The 27,284-nt window shown below is 35.4% G+C and overlaps 1 protein-coding gene and 1 pseudogene across 1 annotated transcript; both read right to left on the minus strand.

Moving 5' to 3' along the window:
* LOC105421580 (protein LATERAL BRANCHING OXIDOREDUCTASE 1-like) lies at nt 1-8,930 on the minus strand (annotated as a pseudogene).
* A 9,545-nt stretch (nt 8,931-18,475) lies between these two features.
* Nucleotides 18,476-25,354, minus strand: LOC18446056 (elongation factor 1-alpha). Its single transcript, XM_006856182.4, has 4 exons — nt 25,258-25,354; nt 20,838-21,322; nt 19,584-20,114; nt 18,476-19,088 (listed from the first exon to the last, which is right to left on the minus strand). Exons 2-4 carry the CDS (start codon nt 21,297-21,299, stop codon nt 18,738-18,740), a joined length of 1,344 nt encoding a protein of 447 aa, XP_006856244.1. The 5' UTR covers nt 21,300-21,322; nt 25,258-25,354; the 3' UTR covers nt 18,476-18,737.
* Between the last annotated feature and the right edge of the window lie 1,930 nt (nt 25,355-27,284).

Raw genomic sequence — 27,284 nt, forward strand, 5'->3', positions numbered from 1 at the left:
TACCGTATATGACAACTTCAAAGACCCCCCAATTGGCGACTATTTCATAACATGTTTGATTTACTTACAAAGATTTCACAAATCCCTTAAGAATTCAGGTGGGTACTCTAAAATGTTGTATCTGAAGGTTTTCAGTGTTCATCTTCTTGAAATTGCTAGACTTTCTACTAAGATAATAGTGACCCCAAATGTATGGAGAATAGTTAGGGGGGTTTTCCTTAGACACTATTTCTTCAAGTGGTTTTATGAACTCATAAGCAGAGGGATTGTAAAAGAAGGGCATTGAAAACCTCTCCCTTTTTGAGTTAACTACCACTCTGTGCTCTGCGCTCACATACTCATCATTGCTCCATACCTGCAAAAAGTTAAAAGTATATGTAAGAAAAATAAAGAAAATGTAATTTTAGCCGGGTTTAGCTGGTTTCATAGTTTGGCACATAAAAGGTCCCTTAATTTCTTATGTGACTAAAAGATTCTACTTGAATACATTCTTCCTTCGTTAAAATAATTTCTCATCATTTAAAGTCAGTAGGAATCATTTTCAATTTTAAGAATGGGGGGCTATAAGGAAACTAATATACTTTTATATTTCCAAATTAACTAAAGTTGTGAGTTAGAAATGCAATACTTTTGAGCCCAAAGCTCAGCTAGAAGATTCATATTGCTGCAACCTTGAGATTGCATGTCATCATCATCAGCATCATCATCCAAGACTTATCCCAATTAAGTAGGGTCGCATAACCTTGAGGTTGCTTGTATGAACCCAATTTGCCTAACCCAAGGAAAAAGAGAATGCATATTATTATCATAGTTGGAACTTTGAGTTGAGGAATCACATGCCTTTAAGAATCTATTGTTGGCATCAGACAATTGAGAGATGGTTTGAACCTCAAATGATATCATGGTATACTATCCAGAAAACAAATTATAAATATCGCCCATAAATATATGGATTCTCAATAACATAGTCTTCTTCCTCATCCAACTTCTCTAACTAGAAGAAATCACCAACTACCTCATTTATCAAAGGGATTCTAAAACTGTTGAGAGTCCTAACAACTCTAGCTAGGCACTGGAGGGGATGGGGCCAGTTGAGAAAGGATTCTTGAGTAGTTATGATGAATGGTAGAGCAAAGCTGTAAGGATGATTAATCATAAGTGATTAGGATAAGAGGAGCCCTAAGTGATTAGGATAGAGGGAATCATAAGTGAAAAATATGAGTATTGAATTAGGTTATACTAAGATAAATATTTAAATGGATAAGGATATGTGTATCAGAAGTCTTTGTGTAGATAAGAACTGAGGTGAAGGCTTTCTATATATAGAGGCATTCTAATCATGTAAGAATCAAGAGAGTGGATTAAAGTTCGTAATTCCAGCAACTTACTTTCTCTTCCATATTTCTCTCTTTATTTGCTTCTTTGGTGTGTGTATTTTCAGCAATGCTTTGCGATGATCATATGCCTTATTCTTGTTGATTTTTGCAGTTCGACTGAGCTAAACAAGAGGTTTTTTTAAGACTTGCTTTGGACTTCTTGTCAAGTAGTGTTTTCACTTCAATAAACACTGACACAGGTGATGATGTTCTCTCTTTTTTCCACAAGATTAATAACTCTAATTATGATTTACAGAAATCATGTATCGAGTTGTACATGCGATGATAATAGTTATGGAAGGTGGAGTGAGATCTAACACGATTGAGCATGTAGATCCTACCGCCAAAAAGAAGTGGCAGGCCAGGGTAGGAAGAGAGTGGTATATGTGCTCAAGCAACCAGTTAGTGATCATATGCTTAAGCAGTCCATTGACATGAAGATGCCCAAGGAAGCGTACGCAGTTGTTTTTAAGGAAAAACATACATATATTGCAACAATTGGAGAAAGAGATTGTCAATCTAGAAAAAGTAAGTCTGTTTATTTCATAATTTTTACTACGCATTAAAAAGGCATGTACTGGGTTGTCTCAATTGGATGAAATCAAGTTACAGATTCCAAGTTGAGGGGACACATGATCCAAGGATTACACTAATAGTATAAGGTGTATTTGGTTGCGGTTACATGGTGGACACCCCAATCTGCTAGAAAGACTCTCAATCAGTCATGAGTTGATCCCCATAAAGCGAGAATCTCAAGATTGAGGATCATGAAGAAGTTCTTTTCTCAAAAGAGGCCAAAAGCTAATAAAAAGTATAACCAAAAGTTGGAGCCATATAAAAGAGGCTCGAAAGATGGGGAGAGAACAAATCTCCTCAATAATAAGAAGCCACAAGACAGACAGCCCCAAGAGAAGTGTTGTTATTATTATGGAAGAGAATATCACTTTCCATGAAATTGCAGAGTAAAGATGATTGTTGTTAACGAAAACTCTGCCATATAGCACATGCAAGTAGGGGGAGGTAGCTATGAGAAGGGGAATGTGCATGCATTGTTCACAAGGATAATATATGAGAGTATATTCCTAGACCTTACTGCAGTTCTTAACATTAAAGATGTCAAGTTCAAAGTAGAGACGAATACTGCTTGGAATGCTCTCAAGGTCGACTGTTAGAATGACTGAACAGTTAATATAGGCTGTTCCAACCATTTGACAGGAGATGCACAAAAGTTTATACAAATGCAAAAATATAAAAGTAAAAAAGTAGTGGCAACCACAAATAACACCAGGCACCCGGTAGCACATGTCAGTGCCATGGAAATTTCCAATAAATATGGTTAAGATTATACATGAAATCTGGCATGTTTCGGAAAAAATAATTTGTTATTATTTTTGCAATGCTGCTATACTAAACAAAAACTTTAGACATGCTAGTGGTGGCAGCTCTATCACTTCAAAAATTTGTCCTTTCAACAAGCAAGTAAGGTACCACATCCAAAATCAATGCTACTAAATCATGTTATTAAACACAAATAAAACTAATATCTTTTCTCACAATTCTGAGCTTGAATTTCTATAAAATGTATCCTCAACCTTAGAGAAAAGCAATACAAAACTACTGTCCTGTTTCTTTTACATACCTGAACTATATCACCGATATTGATAATATAAGAATTCGGCACCAGCTTCACAGCCACCCACTCGCCTTCCTTACGCTTCACCTCTAGGCCACCAACATCATCCTGTGCAAGCACGGTGAGGGCTCCAAAATCAGTGTGTCTTCCCACCCCTAGTGCCTCATTTGGACATTGGCAGGGACGGTAGTGATTCAACCTTATAAAACTCGTATGGTCCTTGAAAAAATCAGGTAGGCGTGAGGCTGGCAATCCTAAGCTCAATGAAATGAGCTCTAGCAGTCGAACGGCAAGCTTCTCAATGGCCTGTGCATAAGCCTCACATACACTCCTTCAAAACACAAGTCATAGGTGTTGGAAATTGAGGAGGTGAAACTGAGCAAGAATATGAGATGAAAAATATAAAATGGGTTTCATTCTCTCTCATCCTAGGCATGATAAATTGTTTTCTCAAAATAACATTTGTCTCTTACTGATAGGAATCAGCCTACATTTAAGGTTTACCAAGTAAATTTGTCTTCAAGATACATGGGAGCAGATAATTGGGGAAACTATCTTGCCAATATAAATTTACAAGTATTACAAGATCTAGAGCACCGGAGTTGACACTTTTAAAGAGAAAAAGTTCTCATAAAACTCTTATAAAAAATTCATATTGCTTCTATAAAAAATAGGAGGGAATAGGTACCCATTTATAGAGAAATAGAATGCCTCATTAAGACAACACTAACCTTACAATTTATGGTGGAGTTACTCCTAGAAATTGGCTTCAACGCGGGTTATTTTAAATTGGTCAAAAGACTTTTGTCTTTTTAAACTTCTTAAGACAATTAACCATTATTTGGATACTATAATGGTGAGTATAACATATTATATTTAACTTACCAATAGTACCTCTCAACCGTTAATAAGGTAACTCTCTCAAGTCTTTGCTCTTTTCCAAAATGTTAAAGAACAAGAGACATATTATTTTGAAATAATCATAAGTATTTTCCAAAGCTAGAATGACAACAATAGATAGGTTTGTAAGCATAACAGGTCTTGTGAGGTAGAAAGATGTGATTTTCTTAAAAATTGGGCAGTGATCCTCTATATTTTGATCAATGTAGGACTCCAATCTAAATCATTGGTTGCCTGGCACAAATGATCATGATGATCCTTAACTCTGTTCAACAAACTTTTGACTAAGTTATAGGTCATCTCCCATCCAGTTGAGATCAGATAACATGATCATTAACCGAAATGTGTACTTCAAAGAAAAACAATTGCGAAGGATTTACGCCTACAATCTTAATGTGGGATATATATAGTAAGATCATTCAAATCCTACCGTTAATTGAGATCGAATAGGGTAATTAGTCATCTTGAAAATAGGTAGGGATCCAATACGTATCAATGCACATCTTACTTCAAGACCTAGGCATACACACTACACAAACATTCTCTATTTATGTTATCCCACTCCAAAAACCAATGTTTGTTTAACTCGCTTCGGGCCGCAGGTGAGTTACTCAGCTGATTAGTGTACAAGCCCAAAAGGCCCTTAAAAATTAAAAGAAAATTTCAAAAATTTGTTTAAAAATCAAATAAAAAATTTAAAGTAAAACAAAATAAAAAACAACAAAAAAATTCCAAAAAAATAACACACACATGTATACCATGGATTTAGAAAATTTTGATTTATGGTGGGCCGACATTTTAGAAAAATCTAGAAAAAGAGAATAATATGAAAATGGTGCATCTGAAAAGAAAATTCACAAGTCATTGTAAAAAAATCCAAATTCCAAATGTGACCTTTTTACATTGATCCTACATTTTCTATAAGTTTTGTGGTTTTTTTTTTTTTAAGTGGCACAAGTTACGCCAAAGTACTCCATTCGACAAGGAGCCAGGCCCAAGGAACTCGGCCAAGTTTAAAACCACTCCCAAACACCATACACATTTAAAAATTTAAAAGATATAGAAAAACTATATCACTCAAAATATAAAAAACCGTGAAAAGAAGATGAAACGGTAGAATTAATATATATATATATATATATATATATATATATATATATACGAAATTTGAATATTTTTTACAATGATTTTTGAGTTTTTCTTGTCCTAGAGTCACTTTTTATATTTCCCTCTCGTTTGGATGTTTATAAAATGTCTCCAACCATAAATTATTTTTTTCTAAATGCATACTACATATGTTATTTTTGGCTTTTGTAGATTTTTCATATTGCCTTCTATTTTATTTCACTTTTATAATTTTTATTTTATTTTTAAATAATTCTTTTAAATTTCCTTTTTACTTTTAAGGGTCTTTTGGAGCTCTGTACTCTACTAGGCCTAGTCCATTTGAGTTGATCGTCTTGGGCCACGACCGAGTCTGAGGCCCGAGGCAAGTTAAAAACCATTGCTGAGGCTATTGACCAGATTAAGCCATGATTAATGGTGCATCAGCCTTGATTGATCTTTAAGCAAGATTCATGGAATGTAAATATTAGTGTTCTTCAAGAAATAAGTATTTTCACAATACAGTGACGGACATGTGTCAAATTTTCACATTCATAAGGCATGTAGGTTGAAGCCAAAGCTATCAATCCTGGTTAATATTGACTACAGTTAAGCTATGATTAGGGCTGCATCAGACTTGATTAATCTTCAATTAAAGTTGATTTCATCGAAAGTGAAGATCCATTGGGATTTGGCTATCCGTTAGGTGATAAAGATGACCGTACATCACAAAAATCGCATCTTGAGTTCCGTTCCTATTATGGATAACCTTCTCCCTTTAACCTTCCAAAAAATAAAATAATAAAATTGAAGTTCTAGATACCTTTCAAAATTCTAGATATAACTAAATGTCTAGTCTTTTAGAGCAAATCTCAACTAAGATAATGAAAGTCCCACTGCTCAAAACGAAAAAAGATTATGAAATTTGTAAATTAACGAAAGAAGGATTTTCAAATATAATTAAAAATAAGAAAAAGTTAAGTGATAGAATTCATTAGAAGCCTTCAAGAGTCCAAAAGTATATAAAAATAGCGTATTGAAAATTTTGATTCATAGATTGAAATATTCAGAAAAGTCAAAAACTTCAAAACTAAAATTCGAACTTGTTTAGCAAAAACTTCACAACTCATTACAAAATCCATATAAACTATCTAAAAATATATTTTTTGAAATAATTTAATTACAATATTTTTAACAAAAATTAATCATTTAAAACATTTCGCCCTTGGTACTCACCCAGGCCGAGCGGACTAAGCCAAGTCTAGACACTGTAGACAAATTTTTAGGGCAAGCTTTCTATAATTTCCCCTACCGTACAAAACTTATGTACTTTCATCTATCCAACTTTCCACTCTAGACTATTTTATTTTAAATTTTTTTCTACAAAACGATTTTATACTAAATTTTGGCCGTCCACTACTCTCTTAAACTTACATAGATAAAGTAAAAAATAAGAACATATTTCCAATAAAAAAAATGACCAAAATACAACCGCAAGTTTTAGGGATATTTTAGTTATTTTATTTTAACAAAATATTTTTAAAATATTTTGTTAAAGTGCGCCACATGGCACATACCAAATTTCATATCTGTATAAGTTTTTTTAAAAAAATAAAAACACAATACTCTAAGGCAGTGATTTAAAAAAAGCCGAGTCGAACCGGGAATCGGCACTGGACGTGCCGATTTGGGCAAATTACACGGAATCGCCCGGTTCCAGAGAGAACCGGGCGATTCTGTACAGTGACTCGCCACTGTACGGAATCGGCGAGTCCCGTGAAGAACACGAGCTGCACAGTGTTCTTCACGGGATTCTTCAAAATTTGTCATTTTTTTATCATTTTTCTTGTTTTTTTTGTCATGTGATCGAATATGCAAGCTTTATGCAGCTTTTTTCAGCCTTTTCATGGATTAAATGGTGGAGAAATTTCATGTTTTTGGATCATGAAAGTTGCTTTTTTAGGGTTTCCGCATTTCCTTGTGTTTCATGCCAAATAGGGCATGAATCTATGAAAATTATTAGGCATTTTTTATTGTAAAGTTGTTCATTAAAACATTCTGTTATGAATTTGTAATAATCATTGAGAAAAACAGAGTAATTTGGAGATTGAAGGCTCGGGTTCACGAAACCAGGTAAGAACTTAGGGTTTTTTTTTTTTTTCCGCCATATGATCAATTTCACTGCATATTTTGAAAATAATGAGTTACATTTGTAGGATTTTAATCTTTATTGTGACTTTTATCATTTAACATATTCAATTTTATTTAATTTGCTCAATTACAGCTTGATTTTTTAGATGAACACAGTGATGTCTGTGAAAAAAAATTTCTGATTTTTTTTTTTTTTTCTGCCATTCGATTTTTTGTTCACGATATATTGCAAATAATGTGTTATATTTCTAGGGTTTTTAATCGTTAAAGTATTGTTTATAATCAGATGTATTCAATTTAATCTGATTTATTCAATTTGAGCTTCATTTTTTAGATTCAATGACTATTGTCTGTGAAGAACTGCGTTTTTTTTTTTTTTTGCCCAATTTAGTCGATTTGATTTGATTTATTGATGATAATGTGTTCATAATTAGGGTTTTGATTCCTTATATTGTTTTTTATCAAAAACTGTACTCAATTGGATGTAATTTATTTGCTTGGAGGTGGATTTTTGAGTTAAAATGGCTGATGTAAGGTGGCTCTGTGAAGAACAGATTTTTTTTTTTTTTTTTGTTTTGTAATCCATGATCGAATTTATTGTTTTTTTTTATTTTTTTTTGTAATCTATGATCGAATTTTTTGAAAATTTGTTTTTTTGTTTTTTTTTTGTAATCCATGATCGAAGTTTTTGTAATCCATGATCGAATTTTTTGTAATCCATGATCGCATTTTTTGTAATCCATGATCAAATTTTTTGTAATCCATAATCGAATTTTTTGTAATCCATAATCCATGATCGAATTTTTTTGTAATCCATGCAAGGAAAGAACATATCAATATTTGCATATTCATGCAAAGAAATGAAAATTCTTAATGGAGTACTCTTATTTTTTATTGAATTCCTAAAGAAAAATATTTATAATGAATTTTAATAATTTTTTTGGATTTTTTTGAAACTTTAATCTGACCGATTCACCCGATTCTCGATCCGGATTGCCGATTCGCCGATCCGGATCGGTTTTTGAGGTGCCCGATCTTGGTCACCGATCCGCTTTTTAAACCATCGCTCTAAGGTGTCAGATCTAGATCAAATGATGAGTGACTCACTCAATCTAAATTGGACGATCTGCGACGGAGGGTAGTATATAATATAAAACCTTTCCCCAATTTTTAACCAAAGTTTCCTACTTTTGAGTAAATTCCAGCAATTTAATCCCAAAATTTATAGAATAATAGCAAAATTCAAACACTTCGTACCTCATTTCTGGTGGATTCTCTGGCCACTGTGTCATCGAGACAACCCTTTTGACGCTTTTGCCCTCGACCTCCTCAAGAATTTCAACAGGCCCCCTCACTGTGAAATCAAAGACCTCTTTTCAATGTCTCACATTCTTTGTATGCTCGCTATCATAATACCCCATTGTGTTTTCCTCATTTCTCCAAACTTTTAGCTTCTCCGGCAACGGACGACCGAAAAATTTGACTGCCATTTCCTCCATTGCTCTTCTAATCTCCATTGGAACCCCATGGTTTATGACTTGGAAGAAGCCCCAGTCTCTGCACCCATGCTTGATTTTATCAACCAAGCTCGAAAGTGCCGCCAGTTTTATGGATTTTGGAGAGAGAAGGTCGGAGTTTTCGGAATCTAGCTATAAGAGAGGAGAGAGGTCGATTATGGGGACACCTTCTGCAAATTGGTGAGAGATGACTAAGGGCCTGTGCTCAGGGGCTTGGATGAAGGCTGGGTCCATGTCAAAAGGTTTTGATTCCAGGCCCATGATGAATTATGAGGTTTTCTCACTTTATCTCACTGGAAAATCTCTTGGTTTTATCTCACTACAGGGAGACCACTGGCAGGCCTCTGGTTCCTAATTTGATCTTAAGAGGGGTGATGGTTCACATTATTGAGGTTCAAATAAGTCAAGAATTGTCATTATTAAAACTAATCCTTCAATCAATTGGCCCACGTGGATGGATTGCAAAGTGAGGTTTATAGATAAGAAAAACACTTCGCAATGCCTATGGGCAAAATTCATCATCTAAAGTTTATCGTGCTGTCACGATTGTTCAGTAGTGTTTTATTTTTATTTGTTTTTCTACAAATTGAAATGATCTGAAATTTGGAGCGTATATTCATCAAAAATAGATGAATCTTTTAAAATTATAAAAAAAAATATTTTAAATGAAAACAATTGACCAAAACACTCCCGAAAAGTTTCCGATGTATTTTGGCCAATTTATTTTTCGTGGATAATTTTTTTATATTTTTATTAGATGCGATTCAGTAAGATGTACGTATCCTCCAAATTTCAGGTCATTCCGATTCGTAGAAAAAAAAATTAAAAATAAAATACTACCAAACAATCATGATCATGGGATGAAATTTGGATGGTGATGAGGGTAGGCAAAATCACTATTCTTTTTCACCTATAAGCGTTGGAAAGACTTTTTCAATAGATAAACATCTCTCTTCTTATTTTGTTTATAGAGATTTTTTGTCTTTTTTTGTTTTTTTTGGGTAAATAAGTAGGCATACGAGCCTCTACCCGTTTTATTGCTAAACAATGCCTCTACCCGTTTTATTGCTAAACAAAAAAATATATTACAAGTACAATCATCAAACATCCATTTGTAATGGTACATTGGAAATATCATGCAGGATGAAGGGGTGTATAATATCTGGAGGACGAGCATACCATACGGTTGCTTCTGCAAATGATACTATCATTTTTGCCAAGCAATCCGCAACTGTGTTCGCCTCCCTAAAAACATGAGAGATCAGCCATTGGTGATCTGCAAAGGAGGAGAGTTTGCCCTGCAATTAGACAAAATAGTGTGTAGCTTCCATGGGGTCTACCATCAAGCGGTGGAGCATGTGGTTGAATTCGATGCAAAGCGAAGAACCTTAACAGGGCTTGACATGCCGTGAATCCTCTTGAAAGAGAGGGGTGCCTTCGGGAACGCAGACACAGGTGGTGCATGGTTGTCATAAGGTGTTGCGTTAAGTCCCACAATGAGCGCAACCCTTGTGTTTAGTTGTGGGTAGAGCTAGATCTACATGTTGGCTAGGTAAGCATCCTATAGTAAGATGAGTAGTTATGAACGTTGTAGACCATCCCCATGGGGGTGGTGAAGGGAGGGCCCCAATTGGTAAAAAAAAACCCACAACCCCTTGGTGTTATCCTGCGCTTAGAAGAAGAAGTAGGAAAAAGAAGAAATATAGTGATAGTTTCATTCTTCGTAGTCATAAATAGAACAAGTCAGGCGAACGATGGGGATTAAACCCACGCATGGTGGATTTACAATCCACTGCCTTGATCCACTTGGCTACATCCGCCCATACCTATCTCTCTATTTTCTATAAATCTCTAGGAAATAGATTCAACAAGTATTTTAGAGTCACTCTCAATTATTAGGGGTTTGCAGTCTAGCTCCTTTGCCAGAGATGCCTCAGTCTTGAGTATAAAACGCAGCAACATTTTTGTAGGTGAAACCAAAGGGGCACAAAACTACCTGTGTAGTTTCTGATGATTCCCCCACAGCCAATTTCGTCAGGATTCTGAATGGAAGAACCATCAATGTTGAGGTTGTAGTGGACCGTGGGAGGGAAGGACCATGCAACAAGGATTGGGATGAGAGGGGGCTCCATACACCACTTTAGCTTAGATTCGCGGAGACGTTTAGCTTAGATTCCCAGAGACATTCTTTGAAGGATGGAAAGCCCAATCATTCTCACCTGCAAGCTTGCTAAGGCGGTGGGTAATCCGTCGTAGAAAGTGCTCTCCGGAAGTCCTCCTCCCTTCATGGATGCATGTGTTGCGCTAAGCCCACAAACACTAGATGGTAGTGGAGAAGATGGAGAGCCAAACATTTTTCATGCCATTGGATTTAAAAGTTTGCCAAATCTCCAAAGTAATGATCTCCAAAGGACCTGCGAGAAAACACACTACATAATAATATGGTTAGTGTTCTCCTCCTCTTGGAGGTAAAAAAGCATCTAGACACCAGAGGTAAGCCCCTAGATTGGAGCAAACCCCGTAGTGGGCAAACAAGAATGTAGGACGAGCCATGTGAACCATTTATCTCTTGGGTGGGATGGGGTTTTCCACAAGGCCTTAAAGGCTAGCTAGACAGGGGCATTAAGTCTGATGTAATCCCAAGCACTGCCTACTCAGAAATCAGCATTAGTAGAGTGGATCCAAACCAGTTAGTCATGTGAGGGGTGTAGAGGTAGCATATATGAATTCACCTCTGCCCAGACTTGGATGAGTTGGCTAAAAGTAGGGGGTGAACCTTCGATATAATCAGACATCTTGGAGTTTGCCAAATTTCTTAGGCCATTGTGTGCATCTTTGCCATGTTTCTACCATAAGGATTGCTCTGACAACCAAGGATCTGTCCAAAAGTCAATTAGGCTTCCATCACAGATTATCTATCTAACATTATTCTACAATCTATTTAACCCCAAGGTTACCCCCTCCATGCATGTGAGCAACATCTAGGCCGAGCAAATCAAACCAATGAGTGGCGAAAGTATATATGCTTAAAAAAACAAGACAATAGGGAGGAAGGTTTTGAGATGACTCTCCAAGCCAACTTCATCATGCTAGCCATGTTGAAATCGTGAATATAACGAATCTCAAGACCCCTTTCTTTAGTTTTTTGGCATACGATGTTCCAATTAATAAGATGAAGTCCCCTGGTCTCAAGTATCCCTGCCCAAAGAAAGTTGTGTTGGAGACTTTCGACAACATTGCATGTACGGCCAATAGATAGAAGAATCATTTAGGACCGATTTTAAGAATTGTAGGCACCCTGCAAAGGATAGAGACAAAGCTTGCCACAAGCCGATCCGAGATATAGTCTTCCCATGTAAGCTATGGCTTAGAGGACCATAAAAGATAAGGAGGCCAAGATATTTTGCAGGAAGTTCACTAGTCTCAAATTGGATGGTACCGAGGACTTGAGCTCTCAAGATTGTACCGACTTCAAAAAACATAGCTTTACTCTCACTTTGATTATGCTGTTGACCCGTGACACTGCAAAAAACATCAATAATATGTCAGACGATCAATATTGCTTGAGTTGAGCCCTTATAAAAAATTAGTGTATCATCCGCATAAAGCAAATAACTATACCCTGATGTGAAGGCAGGAGGGAGATATATGGTTGCAATAGACACACCAAGCATTTTATTGAGGTAGTCCATGATAAAGAGGAATAGGTAGGGGTAAAGAGGGTCATCATGTCTCAAACCCCTTTTCGCCTTAAAATAGTCCACAGGAGATCCATTATGCAGTATAGAGAATGATGAGGTAGTAATACAGTGTTAAATCTATGATATAAAAATATATGGAAACCCCATATCATGGAGTCTATCTAAAATGAACTTCCAAGAGACCCTATCACATGCACTGCTTAGATCCAGTTGAAGACACATTTTGGGTCTGGTTGAGGCTTTGTGGCATAAGGAGATGAGCTATCCATAATCAGCCTACCTCTCAAGAAAGTCACTTGGCAGGGGTGGATAAGCCCATCAAGAACCGTCCTAAGCCTATTTGCAATTATCTTGCTGATGATTTTGTAAAAAACATTGCATATGTCGATGGGTTAGAAATCCTTCATGACGGTAGGGTAGGTCACTTTAGGAATCAAGCATATGAAAGTTGAGTTTACCTCCTTTAAGAACTTGTCTTTCCCGAAGAAATCCTTGAGCGCATTCAAGATGTCTGCTTTAATAACATCTCAACTAAACTAACAAAATTCCACTCCAAGACCTTCAGGTCCTGGTGCACTCTCTAATTTCATATTGGATTGAATTTCAATATTCAAATTGACTGATATTCAAATTTCATTCAATCAAATTGAGTAGTTTATCATACTATTATTTTATTTTATTATTCTTATTTCAATTTCAGTGAAGTTGAAGAATCAAAGAGTTGTCTCTGATTGCTCGAGAAGTTTTTTTTATCCAATCGGACCAAAAAAACATGTTTTTTTATCCCTTGAGCCTCAAAGGGAAGATCTTTCCTTGACGAAAAGCTTTATTATCTAATAATATACTAATAAGAATAGATTGGTTGTACTTGTACTGCAATAGCATGAGTGACTTGCAATTCACTTGGTTCCTGGGCCATAATCATAAGATTTCGTAGGAGAGATGGCCAAGTGGTTCTTTGGCCATGCGAAAGAAAGAAAGGAAAAGGGCTCAATACAATGAGACAGGAGCGCGCCTGTCTATGCAATGGAGGAGCGAGCATAACGACTGATTCAAGAGCATGCTTAGTTTAGTTGCAGGACTTAGTCAAAGTCCAAGACCAGGAGGTCTATAGTTGACTTAGCGAAGCAAAAAAAAATTTTCTTTTCCTTAGCCCCCCTTCCCTTTCTTACTTTATGGTGAATGTGGCGGCTAAGAGTAGCGGCGTGGAGGAAGGACGTCATGAGTCCATGAGAGTGACCAAGTTTGAAGAACTTTGGAGGCACGGGTCGATTGTCTAGAAGACAGGAAAATTTCAAAACAACCATGAAGGATCAGAGTGCATGGGCGACTAAACAGGAGGACCGGTAGCACAGCGGAGGAGGACCTTGGTGAGGATGCTAAGGGGTTAAGTCTTACAGGCGCAAGTGGTTTGCAAAAAAAACTACGTGTAAAATTAGTTGTTTCAACCCCGATTCAGGTCTACTCGCATCATTAGCCTCCTGCTCTGCCACCATCCACCTCTGCACCTTCTTATCCCTCTTCTCAGTTGGGTATATGGCCTTTCAAGGCCTAAATACCAATACTCTCATTGAGTGGGAGTGATTGAGAGATATACTCTGGGCGCTTTACCAAACGGGGCCCAGATTCTTATACCCCGAGTACTTGAGGATATGAGAGTTTTATGTTCGAGAAAGTAATTTCTCAAGGAAGTGTGAGGGTCACCTCTTAGTCATGATCTTGTTTATATTAGAGTATAATAAAGTACAATAGAACCCAAGTATTTTTATGAGTAACGGCTCTGCATATGAATATGAAATTTGGTACGTGCCATCACCTCAATTGGGTGCACCTAAATAAAATATTAAAATATATATATATATATATTTGATAAAATACATTGATCAAAATACTTCTGAAACTTTCAGAGGCATTTTAGGTATTTTATTTTATTGAAAACATTGTTTTTATAATTTTTGTAGGTGCAAGTTCAAGAGAGGATTGAACGAGCAAATTTTGGTATTAAAATGTTTTGTATAAAAAAAATTAAAAATAAAATAGTATAAAGGGTGACATTATGATTGGGGCCATCTGAGCCATCCACTTAGAATGGACAGTTGGATAGGGGGTGTATAGAAATTTCATGTTGTAGGAGAAGTATAGAAAGCTTAGCCATATCTAAATGTTTGACTCAAGATCTATTGATGCATGCCGATTTTAAAAAACGGATCCCAAACATATAAGAAAAATCCCTTTAAATAGAATTTTTGATTGAAGGAGAAAAGTTGAGTGCGCTCTTCATAATTTTAGCTATAAATTGTTTGGATTTGTTTTCAAGACCTCCTCAGGGCTTCTTTTTTTTTCTTTTTCTTTTTTCTTTTTCTTTTTTTTTCTTTTTCTTTTTTTCTTTTTCTGTTTTTTTTTTGCTGTTGTTCTACAAAAAAGAGTATAGAAGATGTCAATCTTACACTATAAGAGTAAGGTAACACTTCATATGCTAGAGATACCCCAACATTCAAAAATGAAAAATAAAAAAAGATTTCAAATCCCATAACTAGTGCACCACAAGATAATTATTTGGACTGTTGATCTTCATGATTTTCAAATGTTTACAGTTCTAATCAATCTGCATATTTTTTCTACACTTTTAATTACATAATTGGGGGTAAAAATATATTTTTAAAGCTCTATTTTTGAGTTACCATAGAGGTTTTGGATACTAAAATTGCATATATTCGACGAGATTGGAATATATGCCGCCTCATACAAACCTCACCATATCATGGGTGAGGTTTACATAAGATGTCCCCTTTATATTGTAGAACTAAGGCACATCGCTAAAATTTGCTTACAAACGTAGTTCCAATGTCTGAAACCAACTTGTCGATCCAGATTGATGATGTAGATTTCTTGTCCGGTTCAAAAAATCAACAATCCAGATCAGTGAACCAATCATAGAGAAAGTGGGGTTGATCCTCAATTCTGTCAGAGAACCGACCAAAACCGGTTGTTTCATAGGGGGGAGCAGGCTAGTTCCCAATATTTAGCAGGATTTGGCCCAGACAATTCTTGATCCACATCTGGCAATTCCAATATGGAGCAGCATTTCTTTACACCTTGTCGAAAACCTTATTAATGGCTTGATAATCTACCCTAGTTATAAAAGTTAAGTTCCAAAAATGATATGGAAGTAAATCTATAAACACTAGAAAATTTTGAAACTATACAGTCTAGATAACGTATTACAAGGTGCATGATTTTTAGGACTTAAAATTCTTTCTTTTTTTTCATTTTCACACGTCTCGAGGTCAAAATGATCAGTGAAGCATTCTCCAACAACATTAAAACACTCTCTTGCACAATTTTTAAGACTTAAAATTCCTTCTTTTTTTTCATATTCACACGTCTCGAGGTCGAAATGATCACATGAAGCATTCTATAACGTTAGAGCACTATCTTTTAGTGGATTTTTGAGATGCGCCTTACTTGAATAGTATAGAGTATAAACCGTATTTAAACTTTTTCCTTCTATAATACCACAAACTAGTTCTTTTCTCTAGCTTTTTCCATTGACAAGGTGTTTGGAATTTATATGTGCCACTCTATCCGGGTCGTCCGATTTGAATGAATTGTTTGGATAACTTCAGCCACAATGTCACAAAGTGAGACACCGATTGTTTGATCAAGATCTGATGTTTCTGAGTATTTTATTTTATTTTTTACAAATCATATGAATATGAAATTTGGTGCATGCCATCAAATCAATAAGACGCATCTAAAAAAAGTTTAAAAAAAAAAGTGAGCAAATTACCCCTAAAACTTTATGGGTTATTTCGGTCATTTTACTTTATCAATAATATTTTTCATAGATGCAAGCTTAAAGACGATTGGACACCCAAAATTTAGTGTCAAAATTATTTTTAAAAAAAATTAAAAATAAAATAGTATTTAAACACGACATTGCGATTTGGGCCATCTTAACCTCTATTTGGTAGAGGGGTAACATATATGAATTCCTCACCCAAGTGGAGCATAGAAAGCTTTTTCCTTTGCCCTTTGTACGGCCTGTTAGTGGCAAGCAAAACTCAATAGGGAAAGACTAAGGAACTTTGTCCCAAAAACTCGAGAAAAAATTACTAGGAGAGTAGTAACCTACACACACAAGTCCATAATAATGAAGGAAAAAGTTTATATAAGGTTGTATTTTAAAAATATAGAATTACATATGCACCTCAAGAATCTATTGGAGAAAAGGTTGTTTTAATATTGGAAAACATTTTAATTGATCATCTCAACATCGAGATATATAAATATAGAAAAAAAAGATTGAGTCTCAAAAATAATGCATCTTGCAACAAATTATTTAGACGGTCTATTTTCAAGAGTTGCATATATTTATAAATCTCCTTGATTTTAACAATTTTTTGAGTTAAAAATTTTATAACTAAATACGAAAATAGATTTTAAGATAATCTTAAGAATTTTTTAAACCAAGATTATATGTTATGATAAGATTTGGAGGTGCGCCTTAATTGGATTGTTTAAGGTTGCAACCTTATAAAACCACACCCAATAATGAATGACATATGTGGAAAAAGACGGCACATAAGAGCACCATATCTTCAAGAAAAACAAATATTTAGGGGATTGCATGCTACGAGACCATGAGACCATCTACTTCCGGTACGTGGAGGTCACAATGAGAAGACTTCTCATTGATTGCATGCTACGAAACCATCTACTTCCGGTACATGGAGGTCACAATCACTTTTCACTTTTATTTAGATATAAGATTTGACAATAGGATGTGTCACAAAATTTGAAAAACATAATTTGAGACTTCAATTTTAAAAAACTAATTTGAAACTTTAAGCCAACTTGGTAGCACAATATCAAGCACTTAGATTTTACATCCAACGATTAACAAAGACTTAGATTTTACATCCAACGATTAACAAAGACTGTACCCTTATACTAAAGGTAAATAGCCTCCATGTATATATTTCTAATATTTAGGAAATAATACATTTGGCACATGAGGGCACACGTTAAGAGCATTAAACCCGCTATTACAATATAATTAACAAAATCAATGCGAGTCTTTCACTTCAAAATGCATTTCAAAAGTGTGATCGCAATAATGCCTCGAAAATCTGATTCCAAAATGCGAATACTCTCAAAAATCTTTTTCAACTTCGAATCATGAAATTTTAAGGTTCAAAAATGATGCAGATCTTGAAACACTAAAATAAATTTTTTTAAAAACTATAAATCCTTGTTTTGTGCCGCATACATAATAGCAGAAATTGAGATGATTAATTGAGAGTTTTACGTGACTGAAGCTACAAATTTCAATGAGATTTCAACAATTAATCAACCCAGTTCTTCAAATTCTATATCTAGATTCAAAATAAACAGGTAAATTTCATCAACGTCAAAACCTACTCCCAATTAATTGACAGCATGTAAAACCACAGAAAATCTCTCTATACAACCCTACATATAGAGAAATTAATATACGCCACCCCTCACACAACTGTTTGATCTGACAAATAGGACATCCCCAATCACAATGTCAAGCCCAAATATTATTTTTATTTTATTTTATTTTTTTATAAATAAATATATTAACACCAAATTTGAGAAGTCTAATCCTCTCATGCATTTACAAAAAATATTAAAGATATTTAAATACTTTTTTTTGTTCGCCAGATTGAGACGATCACATGCACAAATTTCATATTCATCTTAATTGTAAAAAAAAATAACAATAAATTACTCTAAGCCATTAGATCTAGATCAAATGGTCTAAGGCTCATTATGGATCAAGGTATCCCAACCATTCATTCAGATCCGATAGTTAGAAAAGAGTGGCAATATATATAAAGGGTGGATTGTATAAGGTTGAGGCCTAAACAATCCAAATATTAAAACCTTGAAGTATCAATGTTTTAGTATTGAAAATCTTTGTGATGGCCTGAATTTATTTTCAACTCCAACAATAAAATTTAAAGCTAGGCGAATTGGAACCTAACACATTGCCAATTCTAGCCTACCAATTCTCTCCAAATTTCTCACAAGGAAAAAATAACCAATTCACATGCACCTTTACCATGCATATAAAATTCAAACCTTAAATAAACCATCGGTGAACAAAGAGGACATCATCCAAATACAAAATCATATAAAACTCCAAAAAAAACTGAAGCTACCAACAAACCCAATCCAATTCATCTAAACTAAAAGCAAAATCCATGACAAAACTGACTCAAAATATATATTTAGGCCTCGGAAAAGAAATCTCAAAATCTAAAAGGTCATTTTTTAACCAGCTCCTCTGTCCACCTTTCAGAGAAAGGTAAAGAGTAAGAAAACATTACTTCTTCTTGGCTGCAGATTTGGTGACCTTGGCACCGCTTGGGTCCTTCTTCTCAACGGCCTTGATAACACCGACTGCCACCGTTTGCCTCATGTCCCTCACTGCAAACCTACCCAGGGGTGGGTACTCAGCAAAGGTCTCCACCACCATGGGCTTCGTGGGGATCATCTTAACGAAACCAGCATCACCGTTCTTGAGGAACTTGGGCTCCTTCTCAAGTTCTTTGCCAGATCGCCTGTCAATCTTGGTGAGGATCTCAGCAAACTTCACGGCAATGTGACAGGTGTGGCAGTCGAGCACAGGGGCATAACCATTGGCTATTTGGCCAGGGTGGTTCATGATGATGACCTGAAAGAGAGAAATCAGCAACAAGAATTAATGGTTTGTTATTAAATATATATAAGAATAATTAGTGTATTTATTCTTGGATCCACACAACATAATGCAAATCTAAAACACCCTAGATTGGAAAACTCAAGTATCCAAGAAAATTTGGCCCTGACGTTTCTGTAATAAATGAAATACAGAACTTGTAAGTCATGCTTCACCCCCAGAACACTGACTATATTGAGATGTTGCTCATTTACAGTAACACCCATCTAAAAGAAGTTCCCCATTTTACAAAAACTAAAAAACCCAAAATAGTTGTTAAGTCCACATAAATGTTGATTAAAATTATACTCCACAAGCAATTCAGAAGCAGAATAACATTGGTGGGTCCACTGCAGGCAAAAAATTGAAAAGACAATGCAAACACAGCAACAAAACATACTCCGGTGATCATGTAAAACCCAATTAATGCCCATTCATCATTAAATTGAAACTCAATGCAAAATCAGCTACCTGTGAGGTGAAGTTGGCTGCCTCCTTGGCAGGATCGTCCTTAGAGTTGGAGGCCACGAATCCCCGCTTCAGATCCTTCACGGCCACATTCTTCACATTGAACCCCACATTGTCGCCAGGCAAGGCCTCTTGCAAAGCCTCGTGGTGCATCTCAACAGACTTCACCTCAGTGGTGAGCCCCGAGGGAGCAAAGGTAACCACCATACCAGGCTTAAGGACACCAGTCTCCACTCGGCCCACGGGGACAGTTCCAATACCTCCAATCTTGTAGACATCCTGAAGTGGTAGGCGAAGGGGCTTGTCGAAGGGCCTCTTGGGCTCTAGGATCATGTCGAGGGCCTCAAGCAAGGTGGGGCCCTTGTACCAGTCAAGATTGGTTGACTTCTCGATCATGTTGTCTCCCTCAAAACCAGATATGGGCACAAATGGGATCTTGTCGGGGTTGTATCCCACCTTCTTGATGTAGGACGAAACCTCCTTCATAATTTCATCGTACCTGGCCTTGGAGTACTTGGGGGTGGTGGCATCCATCTATAGGAGAGAACACAGTAAACTCTGGGGTCAGAGAACATGGACAAGTGAATTTTTCTGCCTTAATTACATGCAAGTTCTTCAGTAACAAGTTTGGTGTAATTCAACAACAAAAAATTAAAGAGAGGACAAATACTTAAAGTTTACACCATGAAAGCAGTGCATGCATACAACAACCAAGTAAGTTTTTTAGTGTATTTCAAAACCATGCAATGATAAGCACAAGTATCTCGCTTAGAAGCCAATTGTTGAGCAACATGAAACATTTTGCCAGAACAGGCCAGAACAGAAACGGCAAATCAACCAAATGGAAATGACAAGTAACTCATATTTAATCTTTATTTCAAAATACAAGGACTTAATGCAGGAAATATCACCCACGCTACAGGATTAAGGACACAGTAAAGAGTAGCACTATCTCCATTACATTTGTAAGAAATCACTGGAACACCACTCTACTTGTACAGATCCTCAAAGTCTCTCTTCAGAAAATTTACAGTCAATTTTTTTTCAACATGACCACAAAAAAATTCCACAATCAAACATATCAAAGATTGAATACAATTCACAGTAAAAGAAAAAAGAAAAAATAAATTGACAAGTCTTATTCATGCACCAATTATCAAAGTGTCTACAACAGTGCCAAATATTATAACAGAAGAAAAAAGTGAAAACCATGCTTAGGTAAATACATCCATAAAAGCATACGACAAATGATCTTACCTTGTTACAGCAGCAAATCATCTGCTTCACACCGAGGGTGAAGGCAAGTAAAGCATGCTCACGAGTCTGGCCATCCTTGGAAATACCAGCCTCGAAACCACCGGTGGTTGAGTCAATAATGAGAACAGCACAATCAGCCTGAGAGGTACCAGTGATCATGTTCTTGATGAAGTCACGATGGCCGGGGGCATCAATGACAGTGCAGTAGTACTTGGTGGTCTCGAATTTCCATAGGGCAATGTCGATGGTGATACCACGCTCACGCTCAGCCTTGAGCTTGTCAAGAACCCAAGCATACTTGAATGACCTCTTGTTCATCTCAGCAGCTTCTTTCTCGAACCTCTCAATCACACGCTTGTCAATACCTCCAAGCTTGTAGATAAGGTGCCCGGTGGTCGTGGACTTGCCAGAGTCGACATGGCCAATGACCACAATGTTAATGTGAACCTTCTCCTTACCCATCTTTCAATACGCAAGATATAACACTGCAGATGAAAAGATGCACCATAAGCAAAATTATAGCATACCTAACAAGATAAATGAGTTAGAACCCAAAAAGAAGCAAAACTGATGAGACATAATCCTAGCATTCCAATAACAACAACCATGTGTTTAACAAACAACATTCTTTACAAATAATTGTAATATTTACACATCCGAGAAATGTAAATAATCATGCATCCATCAAGGAAATTGGCTATGAGATTCATCTTCCTGCATGCCCAACCAATAATCCCGATGACACGTGAACCATTGACAAACTACTGACATATCTATAAACAACCATAACCTACATGCAGTATACAGGTTACTAATGTTTTCTCAACTCATTGAATAGTTGTATGTGCATCCCAATTAGCGAAAACACAATATCCAGTGGATATCACAATATTATACTCTACAACGGCAGCCACATTGTCTTTTCGATGAGATATAGAGGAAGATGAATACTAAATGCTTAGGTTGGACTTAAACCCATTGCAATCAATCTCCAGAAAGAGTCAACAAGAACATAAACTGGATACCCCTAATCATAAATCAACAAGGTTGACACTTCCTTTATAGTTTCTCCTTTGTTATATGCGGATTTAATCATTTATCACTGAGCCACAGACTAGTAACTTTTGGTGCATGGAGAGGGAAATACCTCCAAGTTGAATCATTCATCATATGTTTGTTGTATATAAAAAAACAAAATGAATAGCGTCCAATAGGATTTGAACCTATACCAAAGGTATGATAGCCTTTGTCCTATCCATTAGACAATGGACGCTTTCCAGTGATAGCCCTTCTATCCAATTCCTATTTTCACATTCCTCGGTTTATTTTCTTGTTTGAAAAAAGAAGAATCTGAATGTGCCCCTTGAGGGAACTTCTTGGAATCATGGTGGATAGAAAGAACTGAAGAAGAACTGTTGCCAATGGAAGGAGACTTGAGATTAAACTCACAAATGGTTGAAAATGCAATCTTTCTATTTTATATTTCAGCATGTAAATATAAAGCAAAAAATTAGAAAAATGTCCGTTGAAAAAAAAAAAAAAGCATTGAGACAGTCTTGCATCAAATGGAACAATTGGAAACCTAGAAAATAATATCTCATTTACTTTAAAAGCACAATTAAGTTATAAAAATTTCATTCATCAATAGAACCAGTATCAGGTATCTTATAATCCAACCTAGAAATATAACAGATCATGCAATCATATGGGTAAAGATATGAAACAAGCCAAGTAGCTAAAGTAATAGAAAACAAGCCAAGTAGCTAAAGTAATAGAAAACTAAAGAGCACAACCAGTCACAATTAAAATTATGACATAGAGAAAAACTTTCAAGACTAGAATTTAAAACAACTTTAATGTTACAAAAAAGGTAAATAACACAGTGGAATCCAATATATAAAGATCTATGTAACTATATTCAAATTTCAAAATCATAGGAACATAGACATAATTACAAAAGAATTCCAATCATATATATAGTTTCTACTCTAAACCACATTTTTAATGTGGAAAGGGGACTACAATGTAACCATTTATGGAGAGAAGAATTTTTTCTAAAAATCCCCAAACATGCCTAAAAAAGGGCAAAATATATTCACATTCAAAAGGTAATAAATAAACAAACATATTCACTATCACAATATTCTCACAAGTTTGTAAGTCAACACCGCAGCACTATATCATCCCCATATTCCAACTAACTATTCAGTAATGAAGAAGCTACCTCAACTTATGAATGCCCAAATCACATAACCTTACCATCTCAATAACCTATCTATAGATATCTCTAAGAATCCAAACCAACAAATATTATATCTTAGAAGGTACTTCTGAATTTTACCATCAAAAACAAAATAAATCCTCAGTCAAAAAAAAAACATCTCAAAACAAGATATTTCTGAATTTTCATATATGAAACAACAAAATTATTATCAGAAAGAATTGAAAACAATCAGCAGCTAAAAAATAGCAGGATGACAAAAATAATTAATAAGGTAAGAATCGAAAACACCACAAAATATAGAGCAGGAAAAAAACATAAAAAAAAATGCAGGAAAAAACCTTTTCATACAGAAACACATCTATCACAAAATAAAAGCTACAAAAAAAACAATGAGGAGATCTCATAATCCAATGGTGTAAACATGAAAAGGATGGTAGTCTGGAGATTAATATGCACCAATTCTCATCCTAAACATGAAGCCCCTATATTATTTTAAAATAAATAACCAAACAAAAACTTTGATGTAATGAAACAAAAAAAAAAAAACTTGAAGAATTAAGATTCAGATAAGATCCAAAACAATTATTAACCAAACAATATCTTTTGGATCAGCAACAATTCATTTCTTAACTGAGCAAATAAAAGCAAAGGGAAGAAAAATCATTAGCAAATCTGTTGTCAAGTGTTCAAAAAAAAACTATGAAAAACAATCCGATGCCTGGGAGGCTGAGATATCGATAAGAATAGCCTTTAAGAATACACCAATCCTAGGAAGATAACAAATCACCTTATTTCTGAAAATCAACAAAAAAATGAACAAAAATTATCATATTAAAAATTTGGAGCGACTTAGCAATGAAAAAATTGAAAGAAAGAATGGATCTTATAATATCCAACTGATACAGAAAAATGGAACTAATAATATTCATCGGGAGAATGGAGAGACAAAATAACTACAACAAAAATAAAAAGTAAGAGAATGTACCCTCTGTCGAGTTCTATAAGGAAATGTACCCTCTGTTGAGTTCTATAAGGGAATCTGTCGAGTTTTATAAGGGAATGTACTCTCTGTCGAATTCTAAGGGAATCGACCCCAAACGATCTTTCCACACGATCAACTTTACTCAATTCCAATCTTGCATCTCTCTATATGGTAGAGCTTCCTTTTACAACTACTACCTCACGTTAAAATCTCCCTTCCATCCTTATCTAAAAGACTATTTCTAATAACCCTGGAGAGTTATCTCTAGATGTTACCCCACGTTTTACCAAACCAAAAAGTAAAGTTTCTAGAAAATATTCAAAGACTATTTCTTATAACCCTTCAGAGTTATCTCTAGATGATAACCCTACGTTTTACCTAACCAAAAAGTAATTTCTTATAACCCTTGAGAGTTATTTCTAGACGATAACCCCAAGTTTTACCTAACCAAAATAGTAATTTCCTATAACCCTTGAGAGTTATCTCTAGATGATAACCCCTCGTTTAACCTAACCAAAAAAGTAATTTTCTATAACCCTAGAGAGTTATCTCTAGATGATAACCTCACGTCTTACCTAACCAAAAAGTAAAGTTTCCCTTAGAAGGGTTAACGTTGCCAACAATTGAGAAGATAAACCCCCTCTTGCTAGAACTCATCCTATTTATATTTATCTCTTTAAAAACTAAACAACCCAAATGATCAAAACAAATCACGCACCACCCTAATCTCTAAACAACTCATTCACAAAATCCTCTCTCCTTCCAAATTAATTATAACTTATCCTAGGGCAATTCATAATCCTAAAATTAAAAATAAAATAAAAATTGAATATGAAAAAATAAATTAAACCCCAATTTTTATTAGTCAAATATGGCTGGGACAAACATGATAAAGAAATAAAAACTAAAATAAAAAATGAATATGAAAAAATAAAATAAAATCAAATAAAATTTTACTGACGATTAAAACATTAAGCATTGGGAAAATACAAAGATCACGTGGATCTGAAGCTCTAGCCAACTCATGGAAAAAGTAGAGAATAGAAAGAAAGAAAGCAAGATAGATGCAGAGCAAATCTGGTGAATGGAAACTAGAAAGAGCTGAATAAACATAAGGTCTACCATTTGTGCAACAGAAAGAGCTGAGGGCTCAAAACAAGAGAGAGAGAGAGAGAGAGAGAGAGAGAGAGAGAGAGAGAATATCATGATCACACCTGTTAGTTCAAGGGCAGTAGGGAGGAGGGAGAGGATCCGCAGAAGCTCTAGAGAGAGAAAGGAAATAGCAGAGAGCGAATGCGATCTGCAGAACCTGGCGGACTGGAAATGAAGACCCGAGGATTTATATAAACCCTAGAGCCTGCCTTGAACCTAAGTTTTGTGATCCACGGTGGAGATCCATTCTCACGGTTAGGGTTTCCAGTTAAGAGATCCTTTGCAGGAACTTACATAAATGCCCATGAAACGTTACACTGTAATATTTTATAAGCAAAGGGTTGGATGTGAGCTGTCCAGGCCCAGTAAAGCTCCAGGGGCATAAGCATAAGTTCAAGTCCGCTAACCCGGCCATGCTAGGGGTCCACCACGCCCTTTTTGGGTCGGCTTTCCGGATGACCATTTTCACTTTGTTGAAGTAGAGGTGGCAATCGGGTCACTCGACCCGAACGGGTCCCAGTCCATGTTTCTGACCTAGTACGTTGTTTCCCAGGTCAAGGTCGGATCTATGTTCAGGTTTGACCCGACCTGACTCAACTCGACACAGTGGCAAACATAGAAAATGTGTAATACTAACTAATATACAAAATAAATATTATATTTTAAAATATCTAAACTCTGTTCCGATGGTTTAAAAAACGGATCTGTGATCCGGATCGAGCTTCCAAAAACCAGATCCGGATCGACGAATCGGCGATCCGAATCGGAAATTGGGTGAATCGTTCAGAATAAAGCTTAAAAAAAATTCGAAAAAATTATTAAAATTCATTATAAATATTGGTTTTTAGGAATTCAATAAAAAATGAGGGTACTCTATTAAGAATTTTCATGTTTTTGAATGAATATGCGAATATTGATATGTTCTTTCCCTGCATGAACCGCCGTTCAGCATTTAATTTACAGTATTTCGTGCTCATCCCTACACTGTTGCTGTTGGGACTCGATATATGAATAATATGGCTAGGATAGGGTGGCCTCAGAATCATCATCTCTCTCGTTTTCTCTTTGAATAATATGGATTAAAAAAAAAAAAACAAATTTTCAAAAAAATTGATCATGGATTAAAAAAAAAATCACAAATTTTCAAAAAATTCTATCATGGATTACAAAAAAAAATTCGATCATGGATTAAACAAAAAAAATCACAAATTTTCAAAAAATTCAATCATGGATTACATAAAATTCGATCATGGATTACATAAAATTCGATCATCGATTACAAAAAAAAACAAACAAAAAAAACAAACAAAAAAAAACAAAAAATTCAATCGTGGATTACAAAAAAAGAAAAAAATAGTTCGATCATGGATTACAAAAAATTCAATCATGGATTACAAAAAACTCTATCATGGGTTACAAAAAAAAGCACAAAACAAAAAATTCAATCATGGATTACAAAAAAAAAAACAAACATTTCGATCATGGATTACAAAAAAAAAACAAACATTTCGATCATGTATTAAAAAACATTCGATCATGGATTACAAAAAATTCTATCATGGGTTACAAAAAAAAAAAAAAAAAAAAAAAAATCGATCATGGATTACAAGAAAAGAAAACAAACATTTCGATCATGGATTACAAAAAATTCTATTATGGGTTACAAAAAACCAAAAAATTCGATCATGGATTACAAAAAAACAAAAACAATTCGATCATGGATTACAAAAAAATCGATCAAGTATTACAAAGAAATCTATCATGGATTACAAAAAAAAAAAAAAAAAAAACCGTACGGAATCGCCGATTCACTGTTCGGACTCGCCTATTCCGTACAGTGAATCGGCAATTCACAGTACAGAATCGTCCGGTTCTCTCTAAAACCGGACGATTTCTGATTTTTGGGCGATCCGGTCCCCTTTTCACGATTTCCGAGTTGAACCGGGCGAGTCCGGTTCGACTCGGCGTTTTTTAAAACGCTGCTCTGTTCTAAAATCCAAATGATATGGACTCAACCCATGTCCGGGTCAGATCTACTCAAAAGTATGCGTGAAACCTAATCTACTCCAAGTATGGGTGAAACCTAATA

The sequence above is a fragment of the Amborella trichopoda genome, chromosome 13 (genome assembly GCF_054954075.1).
Source record: "Amborella trichopoda isolate Santa Cruz 75 chromosome 13, AtrichopodaSantaCruz75HAP2 v2.0, whole genome shotgun sequence".
Classification (NCBI taxonomy): Eukaryota; Viridiplantae; Streptophyta; class Magnoliopsida; order Amborellales; family Amborellaceae; genus Amborella; species Amborella trichopoda.

Bases quoted from the DNA above. Each gene is read 5' to 3' on its own strand.
- LOC18446056 (XM_006856182.4), bottom strand. From the start codon at position 21,299: ATGGGTAAGGAGAAGGTTCACATTAACATTGTGGTCATTGGCCATGTC. The intron at 20,115-20,837 runs GTAAGATCATTT...TCTCTCCTATAG, and splicing joins TGATTTGCTGCTGTAACAAG to ATGGATGCCACCACCCCCAA. The intron at 19,089-19,583 runs GTAGCTGATTTT...TCTCTCTTTCAG, and splicing joins CAGCCAACTTCACCTCACAG to GTCATCATCATGAACCACCC.